Raw genomic sequence first — 19,912 nt, 5'->3', positions numbered from 1 at the left:
TTTGTCACATCTGGCTGTTTGTTATGGTGTGCAGATGCGCATCGAGGCAAAATGGCTGATGTGTAGAGGGAACAGGAGCTGCTGCTTAACGTCTTTCGCCTCTTTACTACAGTGCACAGCCGTGCATTGATGCTAAGTGGCTTGTGCATTGAGGGCCCAGGAGCTACAGCTTCATGTCTGCCTCTTCGATCAGGTACGCAGGTGCGTATTGAGGCAAAGTGGCTTCTGCATAGAGGGACCAGGAGCTGCTGTGTGACGTAGTCTGTATATTTGCTATGGTGCGCACCCGCGCATCAAAGTACAATGGCTCATGTGTAAAGGTACCATGAGCTGCTGCTTCATGTCGTCTGCCTCTTTACTATGATGCACAGGCATGCATCAAGGCAAAGCGGCTTATGCGTAGAAGGACCAGGAACTGTTGCTTCACATCTGCTATGATGCGCAGCTGCGTATTCGGGGTGGTGGTGGAAAACATTTCCATCAGATACAAATACAGGAGGTTACGCACTAGCTGACCCTGAGGGGGCCTGCCCTGACAAACACAAGGGGTCCCTAGTTTGAGGCACCAGTGGCGGTAGAGGGACTAGAGGCTGCTGCTTCACGCTGTCTGCCTCTTCGCTACAGTGTGCGGCTGCGATGGACGCAGTGGCATATCGAAAAGTGCATGCCACGCACGCGCATGTTCAGCCTAAGAGTGGACGACTGTGTACCTGCTATAGCTCTGTTATTCATAGAATAAAGCTAGGCCAAGTTGGATAAATTATAGCTCACCTCATATGTGGTCAGCAAAGAAAAGCCACTTCAGAAAATGTGATGCATTTACTGTCATAGGATTCTTATTCATATACATGCTACTGACAAGTCAGATTCTTCACCCTCAGAAATGCCAGAAAAACAACCAAGGGTGCGCCTGTAAAAGTCTAGCTTACTCTTTCTTTGCAGACTTGAGTCAGATGTGTGTTCCATTGCTGTGGGTGGGACAGGTGTGAATCTTTATCCCCTTTTAATATTGTTGCCAGACACTGAATTATTAGTTTACTCTGCACTGTTTCTGTCTAGTTAATGTGCAGAGATGTACATATATTTATATGACTTGGAGTTGTCGGCTTTGCACTTAGAAACATTGTAGCGTTATCTGATGTGTTGCTTTCATTGCTTTAATGATTTCTGTAAGGGATCAGTGTGTATGCTAGGCACCATTATTAGTCTACTCTTTTTGGGTCACTTGTTCAATGCCCAGCTGCGGCCGTCTCCCACTTGCCCTCGGGCAGGAGTCGGGAAGACGCGCACAGAGAGGCAGCTACAGCAGGGTCCGGCTTAACGGCAACGTAGGCAGAGAGGGAAAGAAGTCCCTTCTTCTGAGGACTTTGCGGTCGCACTCGAAGACGCGGGGACAGGCAGTTTGTTCTCATTGCGGCGTAATGTAGGGGGCTCATTTTTATTTAGGGAGCTTTACGAACAGTATACACCGACAACCCCTTAGTACGCTGATTGGACCCATCACCCGGAGGCAGCGCAGTTTTGAAACGACCACCTCTTCTGGAAGAACTGCATATCGTTCAAAGAAAAAAAACACTGTCAGGCTGAAGGGTGTAAGGCCCTCTTCCTTGACGGGGAGCCCATAAAAGTGACAATTATTCAGTGCAGGCGCGCTGAGTGGGTCTCGTTGAGGATTCCAACCCTGGATGCCAACAATGGTGAGAGATGGCGGCGTTGAAGCAGGGCAAGTGTGTAACAGTGACGGTATGATGCGGAGCGGGAGGATGTGGTTTGGCTCTTCTGATGTGGTCTGCAATGGTGCTGACTCGGACGCCGATAATTGCCCTGTAGAAGAAGCTGTCAAGGGTGCGAGCTTTGGGCAATGGTTGCGCACGTGGGACTCCGTTTTGATGTTTATTTTTTTTATTTTTCTTTCCTAGGTGAGAGTTTGTATAACACTGTGAAACCATGGGGCATGACATGTGACCTAGTGAGCCAATCATTTCGAGGTCTATTCTATAAATTTCGTTTGTTGTGAAACGAATTTGTTGTCCCTTTTGATATTGTTTGTTTTAGGGAGAGGGTGAAGACCCTTATGAAAATGGAAAGACATGCCAAAATGTATGTTAGCCAGTCATGTGTGAGTTTGTGGTTATTGGGGATAAGAAATGTGGGCCGAGTCCTGAAGTTAATGAAATTGGGTACCGCGGCCTGGAGAACTCGTTCTGAGCTAGATTTTGATCTCTTGCCTCTTAGGCATAGACCATGCTCGTTGTTTCACGTGTTGTAAATACGTACATTCATGTATAAAGTTTTCAGTTCATCTTCCTCTCCATGTGCAAGTTGTAGCCAGATGCAGTAAATTCACTATTTTCATTTATATATAACATGCCTTTCTGAAGATGGTGGGCTCATTTGTCCAGTCCTGTAAGAAAGCAGCAAAGGGCTCCCAAATCTTCCACAAAACTGTGTGATATCTTTAGTGCTAACTGCGGCTTGATGTCACACAAAACATGTAGTTGAGGTAGATTTCTTTGCCCCCCACTCTTTTTGTTCGTTCAAATGAGGACCAGCGGACACTAACTCTTGCTTTTGTAAAGCCCTAGGCCCCTCCTTAAGGCAGTACTCCAATGTCAATACTATTTTTATAGCTATGGCTGTCCAACAGCACTCATGTCTTTTATACACTTCTTTTACTAATCTCTTACCCAAGTGGTGGCTTATACTGCGGGGGCGAAAATCTCTGGACTGTATGTCTGGAGATTTTGAACTAGAATCGTGATGTAAACGAATTGTGACCTTATTTCTCTTACACACATGAAAGAACTAATGTTCAACTTTCACATCGACAAGTATTGTCCGAGTTTCCTGGTCGATGTGAAAGTTATGTGCTTTGATTGCAGTTTGTGTGGTCCACAGAAACTGTCCCATATATTACGTAAAGGCAAATTATGGGCCGTCCTTGGACAGGGGCAGTTTATTTGGCGCCCACTACCTTCCCCCCTAAAAAAGGTAGTGTTTCTTGTGAACAGCTGGCAGCATTTATAAAGACCATTATTTTTTTGTTATTTGTGGTGTGTAGTTAAGATCCATGACACACATTCACAGCTGGTTGGAAGAATTATGCAACCATATTTCAGTACCTATTTAACATCCATGCTGTATACTGCCGGTAATACATCAGGAGCTTGTGGTTGTCAGCTTTTTTGTTTTATTTAACTGTAAGCCTTGCTATTGTAATGTCACATATATCGCTGTAGGTAAACAAATAACTTTACTTTTAACTCTTGCAGAAGCATGAAAACTGCGCAATCACTGCTGTGGGCTATGCTTCCACATTGGGCTTTAGCCACATGTCAAATATCTATCATCATTCTGCTGCTGCAGCTTGCATGTTATCAGTTACACTAACATAAGTTACTTCGTCACAGCTGCTCTAAGGAGACGCTTTCTAGACGCTTGTAGCCTAGATGTTGAAGGCTCCGCCTTCTAGAATACGGGTTCGCGAGCGATGGTCTCGCCCGACGAGTGAAAACCAAGTCTTTCTTAAAAACACCGCTTTATTCCGGATCAACAGAAAAGTATAAAATAGAAAAGAAACAGCATTGGTCAAAACTGCGCTGGAAACGTGCCGTCGAAGTTCGCGACAATGGACTATGCAGAATAAAACGAAACATGGGTCAGGGCTTCACCGCGACAACGCAAAACACACTGCGGCGCGGATAGGGCGAGTAATAGGGCCAAAGCGTTGATCACGGTACAAAAACATTGCTACTCGCGTGGCAGCACTCACGCTAACACTCCTAAGGCTTCCTTGAAGGCGCCGCTTCCGTCTTCGCCTCGCAGGACTCCGCTCCGTCGTCAGTGTACATCCCGCCGGCTTGGGACGCTGCCACGCCGCCCTTCTTTGGCCGGCCGCCCGACGAAAAAGCCCCGAGCCCTGCTTCCAACGCGCTTATCTACCCTCTGTCTCGCGCCGATAACATGCCGCCCCCGCTCCGGGCAGCTCGCTCATGCGTACTCGCGCTGCCCGGGCGGACACTAACACAAACAGAAAAAAGCGTGCGCGGTTCGAAACGCTAAAAGGGGCTGTGGGGCCCCACACTCCCCCCCCTCTCAAGACGGGACACCTCCCGACGTGTAAAACAACAATAACGCGACATAAGGACGGAACTGGTACTGCTGCTGGCGGGGCGCATGCTTGGAGGTATCCGCCGAGCGTGGGTAGCCGTAGTGCCTGGTAGGTCAAGTGGTTCTATGTGGCTAGTGGACGGCCGTGGTAAGCTCGGAGATCGGCCACGTTGACTGGTCCGGCTTCTCGACCACCCTGCACATGGCGAATAAAGTAAGAAAGCCGAGACGCGCGCTTTGTTATCGTGTAAGGGCCAGTCCATCGTGGAGCGAGAGAAGCAGCAAACCCTTTTGCTGCATCACTTAGTGGGTGCGTGCGGCGAAGGACTTTGTCGCCGACTGTGAATTCCAAAGGTCGCCTTCCCTTGTTGTACTGGTTACAGTGTTCCAGGCGGGCAAGGTCCAGGTTTTCCCTTGCCTCCGTCAGAGTCTCGGCCAAGCGGCTGGAAAGATCATGAGCAAATTTAGAATGGCTAAGACCCGGTAAATCAGAGCCATTCAGAGCATGCTCAATAGGGAACCTGAGCTCACGACCAAGGAGAATGGCCGCTGGCGTAAAACCTGTTGACCGGTTTACCGTGGGTCTTGTGGCGAAGGCCATCTCCTGGATACGAGCGTCCCAGTCCTTGTGCCGCTCCGTGAATGCCACCATCATAGTCTTGAGATTTCGATTCACTCGCTCTGTAATGTTTGCTTGAGGATGGTAGGGCGTAGTCTTTTTGTGCTGCACGCCAAGAACTTTGCAAGTGGCAGTGAATATCCTACCGGTGAAATACGTGGCACTATCAGTGATAAGCTGAGTTGGGAAATCAAAGCGAGTGAATGTTTCTAGTAGCTTATCCCAAATTATTTTCTAGTCTAGCCTACTCAGGGGATACAATTCTACCCATTTCGAGAAATGATCAGTAATTACTAACAAGTAGCGATTCCCTTTCACTGATCTGGGATAGGGACCCATTATGTCGCAAGCTACAATTTCCCATGGGTATCGGCTCTCTACAGGTTGCATGAGGCCCGGTGGGTTTCCTCCCCTTGGCTTCGCGGTCTGGCAGGTATGACAAGTGCGGACGAATGTCAGGACATCCCTTCTCATGCGGGGCCATGTTGCAACGCGACACAATTTGTCATATGTTTTCTTGCCATCGCTGTGACCTGCGAGGCGTGTATCGTGGAAGTACTCTAGAAAATGCTTACGTAGGCCCTTAGGAACGACCACACGAAATGCGGACTCACCACTGTCGTTGTCCGCAGCAGGTATATACCGCAGGATCAAACCATCTTCTGCTTCCACGTAGCAGTCATAGCTTCCGTTAAGCGCCCGGCTCCCTGCAGGGCTGGCGCTGTTCAGGCTTTGGCGTATCTGGTTGCACTGGTCGTCTGAAAGCTGAGCGTCCAGGAGCTGTTGACGGGACACCAGTGTGCCCCAGGTGTCGGCAGGAGCTGTCACAGCATGGACCGCGGGTGCCCGCTCTCCCTCGCCCGGAAGTGGAGCTCGTGACAGGGCATCGGCCACTTTGTTGAAAGTGCCTCTTCTGTATTCTACCCTGTAATTATACTTTTGGAGAGCGAGTGACCAGCGGGCTAGACGGCCAGCTGGATTTTGCAACCTCGAAAGCCACGATAGGGCCTGGTGGTCGGTCTGAATAGTGAATTCTGCGCCATCCAAATACATGTCAAATTTCTTGAGGGCAAACACAATCGCGAGACACTCTTTCTCTGTCACAGTATAGTTCCTTTCCGGTGCCGTCAGTGTATGACTAGCAAACACCAATGGGCAAAGCTTTCCTTGATGTTCTTGAAGCAATACCGCCCCAATTCCGTACTCACTTGCATCCGTTTGTACTGTGAATGGCCGGTTAAGGTCTGGAAGCCGCAGGCGTGCAGTATCCGCGATGGCTGCAGACAGTGAACGGAATGATCCCTGCTCGGCTTCTGTCCATGACCAGCGGGCACCCTTCCGGAGGAGCTGATGGAGGGGTCGCGCCAGGTCAGCGCAGTTCGGGATGAAGTGGCGGTAGAATCCCACCATGCCCAAGAAACGCTGGAGGCTCTTTATGTTGTTTGGTGGGGGCAGCTGCAGAATGGCTTGAAGCTTCTCTTCATCCGGGCGAACTTTGCCCTGTTCCACAATGAACCCAAGAAGATTGATTGTGCTTGTCACCAACTGAACCTTGCCGGGGTTAATGGTGATGCCCGCCTTCTGCATTTGTTGAAGAACATTCGTTAGATGACGGAGGTGCTCTTCTAAGCTTTCTGAGAACACTACTACGTCATCCATGTAGGCCATAGCGTAGTTAAATTTAGCGTCTCCGAGCACAATATCCATTACCCATTGAAAAGTAGCAGGTGAATTGCACAACCCGAAAGGCAAGCGCACAAATTCGAACAGTCCCCGGTGGCAAGTGAAAGCCGTTTTCTCAATGTCGCAGTGGTCAATCGGGATTTGCAGAAATCCCCTACTGCAGTCAAGAGTTGTAAAAAATTTTGCTGACCCAAGTGAGTACATGACAGAGTCAACAGACGGGAAAGGATAAGAGTCTCGAACTGTCACAGCATTCAGACGTCGATAATCGACACACAACCGTACTGTTCCATCCTTCTTAGGCGCGAGAACAACAGGAAACGCCCAGGGGCTTTTTGATGGTCTCACCGCACCGGTAGCCACCATTTCGTCGAGGGCCCCATCCAGCAGCGCTCGCTTGTGGACACTCAAGGGCCTTGGATTGAATCTGATAGGACGAGGATCGCCGGTGTCAATCCTGTGGGTTAGTACGTTGGCCTTCCCCGGAGCCTCCGTGAACATTGCTGCAAAGGGCCTGAGCATTGTCTCGATTCTGCTTTTTTCCGCTGGTGACCCCGTGAAGGAATTCAATACGGTTAGAATACCACAGCCTGTGATATTGGCCGAATGGCCGTTCGTGGCAAGCAACTGTGACTGTGGCTCAGCGGCCTTAGTCTTGAACTGAAATGCTTCTGTACCGGTGCCATACCGGTAGGTTCCCTTACTGAGATCTATCACGATTCCTGCCTTCACTATGAAGTTACGGCCTAGTATGACTGGCCAGGATAGTCCGGGGAGGTGTAAGAAACGCTGTCTAATCTTTCGACCATTCATAGCAACTGTTAGGCGGGCTGCTGAGGTTGCCGGTACTATGTGAGTCGACGCCATACGAAGGTTAGTGTTTACATTCCGCAACCGGACACATTTTGTCTCGCATGAATTTTTCACCTGATCGCCGAAGACTGACACTGTAGACCCTGTGTCTAAAAGGGCTGGAAGCTCCAGTCCGGCCATTTTGACCAAGACCAGCGGGGTCTTGTCTGGTTGGCTTTCCTCAAAAGAAGTTGACGGGACTGCACTCACCGAGTGTTTGTAGGGCTTCTCGGGGTCTGCCTCATGCATAGCAGGTGGTGACAATGGTACCTGTGTCGAAGACACCTGGGTCAGTGGCACCTGGTTCGATTCAGGCAGGAAAGGTAGCGACTGGATCAGCTCTCCCGGTGGTTGGCCACGTCTGTGCGGCCTGGCCGCTGGATGGTGCGATGACCAAAACACCCTCCCCTGTGTTGTCCTGAATCTGCGAATCGGAGGACAAGTTGTGCCCGGGGGCGACGCCCGCTTCTCACCTGATGGCGACACCGTTGCACCCGGTGGTGACATCCACGTTGCACCCGGTGGTGACACGCACGTTGAACCCGGTGGTGGCACCCACGTTGCACCCGGTGGTGACACCCACGTTGCACCCGGTGGTGACACCCACGCTGCACCCGGTGGTGACGTCCACGTTGCACCCGGTGGTGACGTCCACGTTGCACCCGGTGGTGACGTCCACGTTGCACCCGGTGGTGACGTCCACGTTGCACCCGGTGGTGACACCCACGCTGCACCCGTAGGTGACGTCCACGTTGCACCCGATGGTGACACCCACGCTGCACCCGTAGGTGAATGGTAGCCGGCAGCCGCTGTAGGAGATCTCCGGGATTTGCGCGCTCTGACGTGGGGTGTCCCAACTGCTGCCACACAAGGGGTACCAGCGCCTGCATATGGCAAGAAGACACGGGGCCCCGTCTGACCTGTCGCCCCATGAAATCGGCTCGTCACCTGAGTAGACGCATCAGGGCTTGTGACTCCGTGCAAGTCGCCAGCCCCCGTACGGCAGCCTGGCGTCTCCGGGCTGCATGCTGCCGATGATCCAGGCCACGCACAGGACGGCTCAAGGCAAGTCTCTGCAGGGGGAGGTGGTTTGTACTGGAGCTCCGCCAGGAAAGATGCCTCGATGCGGGATGCTTCTCTAGCCATGTCATCGAAGTCCGCGAACTGGCGACGCCGGAGATATGGCTGGTACCTTGGATGGCACCGATGTATAGCTTGAGCCACCTTCTCTGGTTCCGGAACTGCAGGATCTGCCCGCTCATGCAGCTCTTGAAAACTGCGCAAAAACTCTAGCAAACCCTCGCTTTCGCCTTGCGTCCTGGTGCAAAGCTCGTCTTTCATACGGATGTCATAGTCAGGCGGCAAAAACTCTTCTCGAAAACTGTCTATAAAATCCTGCTTTGTTGTGAACGGCCGCTGTCTACTCCTCCAGGTTGCTGCGGAACCTACCAAAGCTACGGGAAGCACACGCGTGACCAGAGCGCTGTCCGAAATTGCCATTGCCATCTGATAATCGTCGATTTCATATAGAAAATCGCGCACAGATTTCTTATCGGCGTATCCTTCAAACCTTGGCACGGCCAAATTCAGCCGCAGCTGATTATCGCGATAGGGAGTGGGCGTTAACGAAACTGCCTCGCTTCCTACCATTTCTCTGAAATGTGCCTTTGATTCCAGTAGCTCGTTCAGGAGGCCAAGAATTCCGCTACAAATGTCCGATGGTTTGCTTTTCCTGTCTTCTGAGTGCTCATGCTCGGAACCCACCCGTGTGGGAGGCCGAACTGTCTCCGTTAACTGGGCGCTTGCACCCGGTAAGTCCGACATCGCTACGCACGAAACTGCATGAACCTCAAATTGGTACACTCGCGGGGCAAGCCAAAGCTCGAGTAGAAATCACGTTGGGCGCCAAATGAAGGCTCCGCCTTCTAGAATACGGGTTCGCGAGCGATGGTCTCGCCCGACGAGTGAAAACCAAGTCTTTCTTAAAAACACCGGTTTATTCCGGATCAACAGAAAAGTATAAAATAGAAAAGAAACAGCATTGGTCAAAACTGCGCTGGTAACATGCCGTCGAAGTTCGCGACAATGGACTATGCAGAATAAAACGGAACATGGGTCAGGGCTTCACCGCGACAACACAAAACACACTGCGGCGCGGATAGGGCGAGTAATAGGGCCAAAGCGTTGATCACGGTACAAAAACATTGCTACTCGCGTGGCAGCACTCACGCTAACACTCCTAAGGCTTCCTTGAAGGCGCCGCTTCCGTCTTCGCCTCGCAGGACTCCGCTCCGTCGTCAGTGTACATCCCGCCGGCTTGGGACGCTGCCCCGCCGCCCTTCTCTGGCCGGCCGCCCGACGAAAAAGCCCCGAGCCCTGCTTCCAACGCGCTTATCTACCCTCTGTCTCGCGCCGATAACATGCCGCCCCCGCTCCGGGCAGCTCGCTCATGCGTACTCGCGCTGCCCGGGCGGACACCAACACAAACAGAAAAAAGCGTGCGCGGTTCGAAACGCTAAAAGGGGCTGTGGGGCCCCACAATGTTGATGTCGATATACCCCTGACATGCCCAGCGAATGTCTTCGGTAGAGGGTGCATGGAAACCAGCGAAACGTGCAGTTTACAGTATAAAAAGGTAGCAATTTTAAATGATGTTATTATTGATCACTTCTTTTTAGAGCAGGAACAATGACTAGAAATTTGCCTCTTAAAACACTCAAAATACAGGTTTCTGCCACCAATGCGTACCTGTGTAATACTGCAATGCTCTGGCTGTGCTTTACTTTAATATACAGCATCCTTTATGCTACGTTCCTCTGCATGTGCATTCCATGTCTTGGGCATTGCTGAGGGCGCATAGCAGCAAACATAACATGCCATGTTCAGTCAGAGTGGCATGTTCAAAGAGACGACATAAAAACATTAAAATACTGAATGCCAGGTTCTGGTCAAACTACGTTTGTATTCTGCATGGGTTTTGCTGCAGTTATATGACCTTTCTACATAGTATGTGACTGTTCTGAATGGAGATGCATGCATACAGTGCCATCTGGAAAAAGCAATTGAGTTACCCTTGGAGATGTGTAATTACAGTTCAGCACAGATAACTTGAATTTCATTTTCCCTTCTATTTCAGGAGGAGCCCAACCTGCTCTTTTCAGCTTAGGCCTGCAAGACCAGCAACAGCTGATGCAGCGAATGCACAGGATAGTAGCAGCTCCTGGAATCCCGGCCTCCAGAGGCCACCCATAGAGGACTCGATCATATCCTCGCTAATTCCGAAATATTAGGTTTCAATAAATACCTTTTCCTCCACCACCTCCCCAAGGGAAGAACTGTCACAGCCAAGGATAATTAAAAAATCATTCAATTAGATTCTTGATACTCCAGTTGGCCTGCATTTTACCATGCCATTCAATCTAAGTTTGCATGCAGCTTTAATGCGGATATTTTTTTAGTGTAGACTATTTATGCATGCAGTTTTTTCAATAAAGTCTAAAAAAATCAAAATGCTGTTTTTACAACCTCACGTGCTGGTATGCCTCTGCACTTCGCATGTTTTCAGGAATGGTGCATTTGTGTAAAGCTCAGCTAGCATATGTGCCTCTTTTATGGAAGTTTTAATTGCACACTGCTGTTTAGTGCTTTGTGTGTGAAAGTAAAGCAGACAACAGGAAACTTGAACCTGTTGCATATTCTGTTGTCTGCTTTACTCTCATGACAAAGGCATTGAGCACTAGTATGTGACTGAAATTTTCATGGCACATGCTTGCTGAGCTTTGCACGAATGTTATTGGCAAGCATTTACACCAATAGCGGGAAACGTTCCGGGAAACGTCCGAATGTCCGCCTCCGGCTGTCCGTCGGATGTCCGTGAGACGCGATCCGGATCCATGAACGATAGTCCGACGGACGTCCGCTGTACGTGTATCGAACGTAACCGGACTTCCGTCGGATGTCCGAAGGCCCGAAAGCGGACGTCCGTCGATCGTCCGTCGGACGTCTATGGCCGTCTGGGACGGCGTTTGCTGCGTTCGGGAAGGTCACCGAAGTGACCCGGCAGCGATGGCACTTCATTGTGTTCATGAAAGCGTCTATTGACCAAGACCGTGCTGCTGAGATGAAGCCAGGTGTGACAATGGCTGACAACTCTCATCAAGTGCGAGTCACCGGGGAGTTGGTCCTTCTTGAGACTCCGGGGCGGTCGATGCAGGGCCTATGCTGTCGCGGCATGGTTGTCGTTCGACGCGAGTGCAAGGTGCCTAGATGTTCAAAATGCAGGCGCTTCCGGGGAAGGACGACACTATGCACCTCTTTGTGGACGCCGCCGAAGCAGAAGAAGCAGCGGCGAAAAGGACTGAGGGTACAGAAACGCCGGCAGTGACCGCAGACGCTTCGCGGGCCTACCACGGGTGATGACACTGTCCAAAGGAATCCTGGTCACCATCCTGATCATGCAGAGTTGTTGGCGGCCAGACAGTACATGTCAAGCGATGGATAAGTTAAACGAGCCGAAGAGTAGTAAACACCATCATGAAGCGTGTAACGTCCTCATGCGCAGCGTTCCCTCCCCATTCAAGTGCCTTTATGCCGAGACAGGCGCTCAATGAGACAAGGAGGTTAAAGTCTTCGTCGATGAGAACCCAACCAAAACGGTCAAAACCTCGCCGCTTTAAACGTATGACTTGGCATACTCTTGTCAGAGTAGATTGTAAGGGATGCGGTTGCACCTGCGGCGACGTCTAGCTACGTGATAGACGCGAATGGTAAACACACTGCACTGGGTCCCTTCACGCTTTTGAAAAGGTTTTGCACCATCCTTAACATTTTAAGTGCACCGCTTTTTAACGAACCACAGCGTTGACGAGCTTGTTCTTCAAGAGACGAAGTTTGAAGGCGAACAAAAGACAGGGAGCATGGTGGAACGTTTTACGTCCAGGAATTATGCGGTTCTTAGTCACGCCATCGCCACATCTGCTAGATGCATTGTCTTTATTAAAACGTTGCCGAGCATTGTTGTGCAAGCTTATGTCTCGTTTCCTTCAGGACGGTGGGCTGTAGTTGATTTGGTTTTTCGCAGTATCTAATGGCGGATGATCTGTATTAACGCACCTAACGTAGTGAAAGACAGAGCTGTGTTTTCGAAACTATTCAATAGTACATAAGCACCAGGAAACAGTCATGTTGTGGTATTTGAATTCCTTTGAGCGCGGAAGATAAAAAGAGCATGCGTACCAACAGAGTTAAAATCACCAAGATGCTGAGTAGTTAATAGTCAAGTTTGCCTTGCAGGATGTAACTGAATGTGTGGCGTACAAATATGTAGTTAGGTTCACACATTTCCGACGTAATACGCACGCCCGTGTTCATAGAGCTTATGTATCTGCTGACGTAATGCCCAATTGCCATAGCTATGTAATTGTACTAGAAACGTTGCCTCATCATTGCATGGTCAAGTGCAGCATAGAGTTGAAGAACGAATTTTTTCCAGTGCGAACTTTGGAATTTAAATAACAAATTTTGTAGGCATGAAACTTTCACGTCGGGTGAAGCACAGGAACTAAAAATAACCGAGACGGCAAGCCTGTAGTAGAAAAGCGGTTTGGGCGGGTTGGTTATTCATTTTCCTATGAAACAACGCGGAGAGACAGGACGAAGAAGCAGGAAAAGAAACGCACAATTCAGAGCTGCATGTGTCTTTTTCTTCTTCTTCGTCCCGTGCCTTCGCGCTGTTTTATAAGAAAACGACAAGCCTGAACTGGGGATACAGTGGGAAGTTCGCAAGCAACAAATTAAAACAAAAGTCATCGAAAAGGCTTGACGCATACAGTATCAGGAGAGGTTAAACGAAGTGCAAGTGAGGTCCTGGCTTGGCACACTATTAGCAGAGCAACTCAAAGCTCCCGGTAGGCTTATATATGACGTCAGAGAAACAAAACAAAAGCTTGAAATATTAGACGAGGAGCGTTATTGCGGTGCGCTAGTGCTCGCGAGAGCTGTAAAATTCGCTGCATGCGAAACGCCCACAAAACGGCCGTTAGGAAGGAAAATAGCTCCCGCTCGGCGGAGCCATTTCATGGAAATCGAGTTTGTTGGAGGCATCGCGACCGAGGACTATAGTATCCCCCACGCATTTTTTGGTCACTTTTGGTCCCTTCACTTTACGGCAGGTCGATACGGTTGAATTTAAACAGTTGCTCTTAGAGGCAATGCGGCGCATAGTTGACGAACGCAGAGTGATTTTAGTACAGCCAATTAGTGAGCAAGAGGTGGAAAGGGCTATTGATAATTTAAACCCAGGAAAGCCGCCTCGCCCGGATAGCCTGAGCGCGGCTTTTTGTAAAGCACTTAAGACGGAATTAAGATCACTCTTTAAAGCGGTATTCAATGAAGACTAGGAATTGCTTCTGTTGCCAGCGTCATGCGCACAGTCTCAGCCTGTGGTTATACCAAAAACAGATGAAATAGAAAAACTAAGTCAGGTGTCATCCTACAGGTCCAGCGCACTAACAAATGTCGATGAAAATATTTATATGAAGGTGCTTGCAGCAAGACTGCAGATGGTAATATACCATATATAGGCGCAGCTAATCAATCTTGCGGGATTAACGGTCGCACTATTGTTGAAAACATTCACAAGTCTAGGTGCCTGCTTGAGTCTCGTTACGCAGCATGCGCCCAGGTCGCAGTTCTTCGTCTTGACCAGAAAAAATTGTTTGATCGTATAGTGCACGAACTGATTTGTTGTATCTCGGATTACATTAACGTAGTTTTTGTTATTATAGAGGGGGTGGCTCTGGTTCACCGCAACTGCGCTAAGGATTATTAGTAAACAAATTTTAGGGGCCCCATTAGTGTGCAATGTTCGGTTCGCCAGGGTTACTCACCACTGCTCTTTTGTTTTGTATTTATGTAGAAATCTTGTGTTTAAGCATAAACAGCAATGATGCAATTCATGACTTTCGGTTACAGGCTGCAGAAGTAAAGCTGCTGACTTATGCAGATGATGTGACGGTTGTCTGTACAAAATCTAGAGGTAATTTGAAACGGCAGTGGATGCGGTAAAACGCTACATCGAGATTACTGGAAGTTTAGTTAGTTGGGGAAGTTGCCACAGGTTTTGGCACGGAGAAACCATCAACCGCTGAAGTGTTTCCTAATGTAATATGTCCTTAAACCCCTGTAAATTCCCCAGGTGTCAACGCGGAATTCAACCGTGATACGGAACCCTTTTGCAAGCGGAGGTCCAAAAACAAAGGAAAAAGCTGAAGAATGCAAAAACACGCAGCTGCCGATGTTTGCAAGACCAGCAGACTGTAGCATTTTTTTTTTAAGCAAGTTCTGGTATGTGTTTCAAGTGTCGTACTGCTCGCAAAAAAAAAAAAAAAACGTGCTCTATTGGCTTTGTGCAGTGTTTATTGCGCTTCCATATGAGACCGGTCCATTCGGACGAATTTGTTCAGGCACGTCAAGGTGAAGGGGGGGGGGGGGGGGGGGAGGGGGGCTGGGTCGTGCAGCAGATCGTGGTAAATAGGTTCATGTTTCTCCGTAACATTAAATATCCTGTTTTGTGTACCATGCGCCAAGCCAGGCTTGGGCGTGCCTTAAGTGATCGTGTTTTCGGAACAGTGCATATGACAGGAAGAATACACGGTTTCTTTAAAGAAGAGGTTTCCAGTGCAAAGTTTCTGAGTGCCAGGCTTTCAATGGATTACCTAAGCAATGTTAAGCGACAAACATTGTATAGAAACTTATGTGACACTTTGTTTCCAGAGCCCATGTAGAGGGGCTTATACCCAGGAGACCCAGGCGGTAACGTTTTGAAGAGAGATTAAAATTGCAGGCTCACCGGTGAAAAAAAGAAATCCTTTTCAAACTGCACACTGGAACATTGTATGTAATGTGTTTTAAAGAAAAACGTGGTTTTTCCTACCATGTGGAGATCCGACTGCCGCATATATAAAAAAAACCCGAAACATTAGATCGCGTATTTTTGCACTGTTGGGAAGAGGTTTATTTCTGGGATGTGCTATAAAGGACTATTAAAAAAAGATTTACCACTCATCCTGTATGGAATGAAGATGGCTGTCCTTTTGATTTAGTTATGCTCTAAGGCCGCCATTGTAAATGGCACTCCCGAATGGCCGAGTATAACTCTGATATTGATGCTCGGCCAGCACGCATGTAATTTCGGGAAAGTATTCACAAGTTTACAGAGGTTTCCAAATCTGAAACATGTGTCCACGGTTAGGGCCCTTGGTTACGCTTAGAGAATTTGATGTGTCAAAGCCCTACTTCTAGGGTATGGCGATTTTTTATTGCAATGTATTATGGTATATGCATTATGATGTGTGGTAAAGCCAGGCAATAAATACATATAAAAAAACTGCTGCCGCGTAATGGATAAACACTGCTTATCTCAGCACTAAAACATGTGTTCAAATCCTCTCAGTGCACTTTCTTTTAATCACAACATTCAAATAAAGTACAACTAACCTGGGATGTGTTCCTCTTTAGGTGGTATAATATGATGTTTTTTAATTCTTAATAGCCGCAAAATTACCTTTGAACACAGCCAAGAGGTGACGGTATGACAACGGTACACTATGCAATTACTTTCATCATTATCAACTCCTGCCTACAATGAGTCTGTTACCTTTTTGCTGCATTCAGAGACACCGCTCAGCAACAATCGCCATTTATCTCGCTGAGACAACCAGTGAGCAGAGACGTTAATGATTCCTACCGTATAGAGAGTGACATACATCCGTGCCAATATCAGGGTTCACTTATTCAATGTAATAAAGATGGCGCAATGGATGCAGCCGATGCAATAAGCTCTCCACTGTAATTTTAATCCAGAAAACAATATTATTATTACTTCATTTTTGTTTGAGTTTTGCGCTGCATGCTTGAAAAAATCGTAATGTTGTGATTTGTTTTTTTAGTTACGTACTCGGCGCTTCAGTTCCTGAAGTTTTCAGTGAACGATATTGCGCGTCCCAGTGAGCTGCGCAGGACATTTTAATTAATTTGTAAAGACGAAGAAGACCTGGCGTCTGCGCGCCGGCACGAGACAAGAGCACCAGCCGGACGACCGAAGGGTTCCGGTGCCGTTCTGTTGAATGCTCCTGGCTCTTCAGATTCATCTCCGATGACTGGTAACGTTTACGAAATCTGCCTTATACCGACCTCTTCCGCCTTGCTCTTCGTTTCTGGGTGTGGTGTTGGGGGAGTGCTTAGCTTGAAAGTGACACCATGAGCAGTATGTCGCAGGACGTCTCATCGTTCGCCTCAGATGCCCAGGAGGAAATGCGGCTCCTCACCCATGACGTCCGACAATTAGACCTGCAAACCGAACAGCTCTGCACAAGCCAGCAGGAGTCGTTGCCCTCATGCAAAGCGGAGAACAGCGAGGATATTGAGCAGGCGCTCAAAAAGATAATGTCCGACGAGGGCAGCGAGAAATCGGCGGATAGCTCTTTAGGCCTTATTGACATCGATCCCGTGTCCATGCTCGACGAAGAGACGTGGCTTCTCGATCCGGCGGAGACAGGGCCCATCGGTGAGAGAGGGCAAAGCGTCTATGAATGGCTGCGCGGTGACTCGAGTGATCTGGATATCCGAGAGCCCTTCGTCAACGCCGCTAGCCTGTTGCCAGCGGACAAGATGGAAGAGATCACCCAATGCCCCCAGAGAACCTCTGACTCATGCACGCACACTCGGCCACAGCGGAGGCGCTCAGCTGAAGACTTTGAAGAAATGCCAACTATTGCGGCTACAGAGACAGAGCCAAGTGGGTTGCCAACTGACCCTCCTGTGCTGCAAGTGTCTATCCTGGAAGTAGTCTCACAAAGTAAGGAAGCTGCGTTGCCAGGCAGTCCTGTGCTAGAAACAGTCAATATGAAAACACTGAATCATCCACCAGCTAACAACCATGAGAATGCCCTACTGCAGGAAGAGAATGTAAGACTGTGCTCACCTAAATATTCTCCAAAGCGAATATCCACAGCTAGTGCTAGCCCCACTGACTCAAGGCATGAGGAATTACGTGAAGACGACAGACATGACGAACATCAAATCAGCGTGCATTGTGCACAAGGTCAGACTGAACAGCGATTACGGGCCCTGTCTTTGACAGTGGCACGCACCTTGGGAGACCAATCCATGTCGGCTGGAAACAGTCCTTACAGGCCTAAGACTGAAATATCCAAAATGCCAATCAAAAGCGCAGTGACCAATGGCCCACCCAACTTGAGCACAGTGCCTAAAGCACTGGGGACTGCCAATTCTAGTGGCCAACAGTCCAACCAGCAGCAACAATCATTGAGCCAGCGAAATGAAATCGGCCAACTCCCTCCGCCAGCGGGTACAGGTTGCTCCAAATTCAGTCTAGCTGTATGCATCCACTCACCACCGGTGGCAGCAGCTGCTGCAACGCCTGTATCATTAGGGCCTTCCGTGCCCTCTCCTGCATTGGTCACGGGGACAAGTTCGGTGGGCCTGCCGCAGCGAGTATCCCATGCCTACCCGTCCCGTATTCCACTGCCGACACGAATTCGACCCGCCAACCCTTCCAATTCTGCTGCTTCCATTACCCCTTTTCCGGCTTCCGCACCACAGCGGTCGGGGCTGCCTCGGCCCACCACGATCCCGCAACGATCGCTGAGCCAACGGAATGAACTGGGCCAACTCCCTCGGCCAACGACTGCAGGCCGCTCCAAATTTCGTCTTGCTGCATGCATCCGTTCACCCCCGGTGGCACGAGCAGCAAAAGCGCCCGCACCGTTGGGGGCATCCGTACCCTCTCCGGCATTGGTCACGGGGACAAGCTCGCTGGGCCAGCCGCAGAGGGTATCCCATGCGTACCCGTCCCATATTCCACTGCCGACACGAATTCGACCCGCCACCTCTTCCAGATCTGCTGCTGCCCAAACAACTCCTTCTCAGGCTTCCGCACCTCAGCTGTCGGGGCTGCCTCAGCCCTCCACGATCCCGCAACAATCGCTGAAGCAACGAAACGAACTTGGCCAACTCCCTAAGTCAACGACTGCAGGACGCTCAGAATTTCGTCTTGCTGCATGCATCCGCACACCCCCGGTGGCACGAGCAGCTGCCACGCCTGCCCCGTTGGGGGCTTCCGTGCCCTCTCCGGCATCGGTCACGGAGACAAGCTCGCTGGGCCAGCCGCAGAGGGTATCCCATGCGTACCCGTCCCGTATACCACTGCCGACCCAAATTCGACCCGCCACCCCTTCCAGTGCAGCTGCCTTCACCAACACCCTTGCTCCGCCTTCCGCACTCCAACGGTCGGGGCTGCCTCGGCCCTCCTGGATCCCGCTGCCGTCTTCCAAAAAGAAAATGTAGGTGCATGGATTGAGCTTCGAAGAGATCAAGTTTTCTCGCCTAGAATTCTCGCCTTCAGCAATAATGCTGCATTGTCACAAACATTTGCAGAAAAGGATGACAACAGCGCTGACGGCTGTTACTGAGAATGCTAATAAACTGGTGCAGCCTCGTCTGCAGCTTTTTTCATCCCCTCCTTATTTATAGATAGCAATGGTTTCGCACGGCTTACCCGTGTCTTAAGCAAAAGCAAAATTAGGTCCTCAGTGCTGTTCATTTTCTCTAGTCATCATTTTGTATGTGTAAGTTTTCTATATAACCTGCCAAAATGTACGTGAAAAAGCGTGCTCCGCTCCGGTTATGAAGTGATTAAGATGATCGATTGCTGTACCCACGGAAGCGGGATATAATCCACTGCGCAATGTCAGTCCAGGTTCTCAAAATTTTCGGAGTCATCAACTACAACTTTTCAGAAGCTGAATCGCATTAGGCCGTTAAACCCATAAACAGAACGAAACCAGATGTTCTTGCTTCTTATCGGAGTGGTGGCCTCGTGCTACGGTAGAGCATCCGCCCCGAATTCGGGTGGTAGTGAGATAAATCCTCGGTGCCTCAAGGAACCCACCGGTGTTTCAATAGGTACAAAGTTCTCTCGACTTCGTGTTCGGCTCTTCTGGGGTCAAATGCTTTGAAAAATTGTTGATGTTTTAGCTTGAATAAACCATGTGGCTAGGTGAAAGCTTCGTTAATAATGGTTACACGTGGTAAAGCACTACATTCACAGACTAAGAATTGGTGCTAATGAAGCAAGATCCGGTAGACACCAAGAAGAAAGAAGCAGGGATGAAAAAGAAGACAACGGGAAGCAAGAAGGTTCAGAAGATAATAAGAGGAAAAAGAAGACAGAGATAGGAAGATGAAAAAGAAGATTCAAAGCAAGAAAATTTGGAAGGCGCTGTGAAGAAGACGGAAGGAAAAAATAGACAGTATGCATGCTAAGAAGGGTGGAATGTAGGCTGCACAATCAATTATGGCTGTCTGCGTGCTCCACAACACCTGCGAAACATTGAAGGGTGGCACTGAGCAGCAACGGGAACAAGAAGTCAACGCACTTCATTCCCTGTATGGACAACCATGTCACACTACAGCAGTGTGTGATGGGCGAGGTGGACAAGTGCGGAATGCACTGGCAAAATTCTGGAAGCAAGTGCAGCCTTAATGGTGAAGTGCTACATCTATCCAGTGTTACCCATGTATAGCACCCATCTAGCAAGCTTAACTTTGTGTGAAGGAAATAACATT

At 49.3% G+C, this 19,912-nt stretch overlaps 1 protein-coding gene across 1 annotated transcript in view; it reads right to left on the bottom strand.

Moving 5' to 3' along the window:
* LOC146184690 (uncharacterized) overlaps positions 1-8,725 on the bottom strand; it is a 39,002-nt gene extending 30,277 nt beyond the window's left edge. The window contains exons 1-2 of the mRNA XM_084608602.1: positions 8,213-8,725; positions 7,927-8,148 (exon numbers count right to left, since the gene is read on the bottom strand). Of these exons, the coding sequence (XP_084464728.1) occupies positions 7,927-8,148; positions 8,213-8,526 (536 nt within the window). The 5' untranslated portion in view covers positions 8,527-8,725. The remainder of the gene's footprint in view (positions 1-7,926; positions 8,149-8,212) is intronic.
* Between the last annotated feature and the right edge of the window lie 11,187 nt (positions 8,726-19,912).

The sequence above is a fragment of the Amblyomma maculatum genome, chromosome 7 (assembly GCF_055883805.1).
Source record: "Amblyomma maculatum isolate TAMU_Amacu chromosome 7, ASM5588380v1, whole genome shotgun sequence".
In the NCBI taxonomy this organism is placed as follows: Eukaryota; Metazoa; Arthropoda; class Arachnida; order Ixodida; family Ixodidae; genus Amblyomma; species Amblyomma maculatum.
Note: the sequence above shows the minus strand (reverse complement) of the source record. Positions and strands in the feature narration are given on the sequence as shown.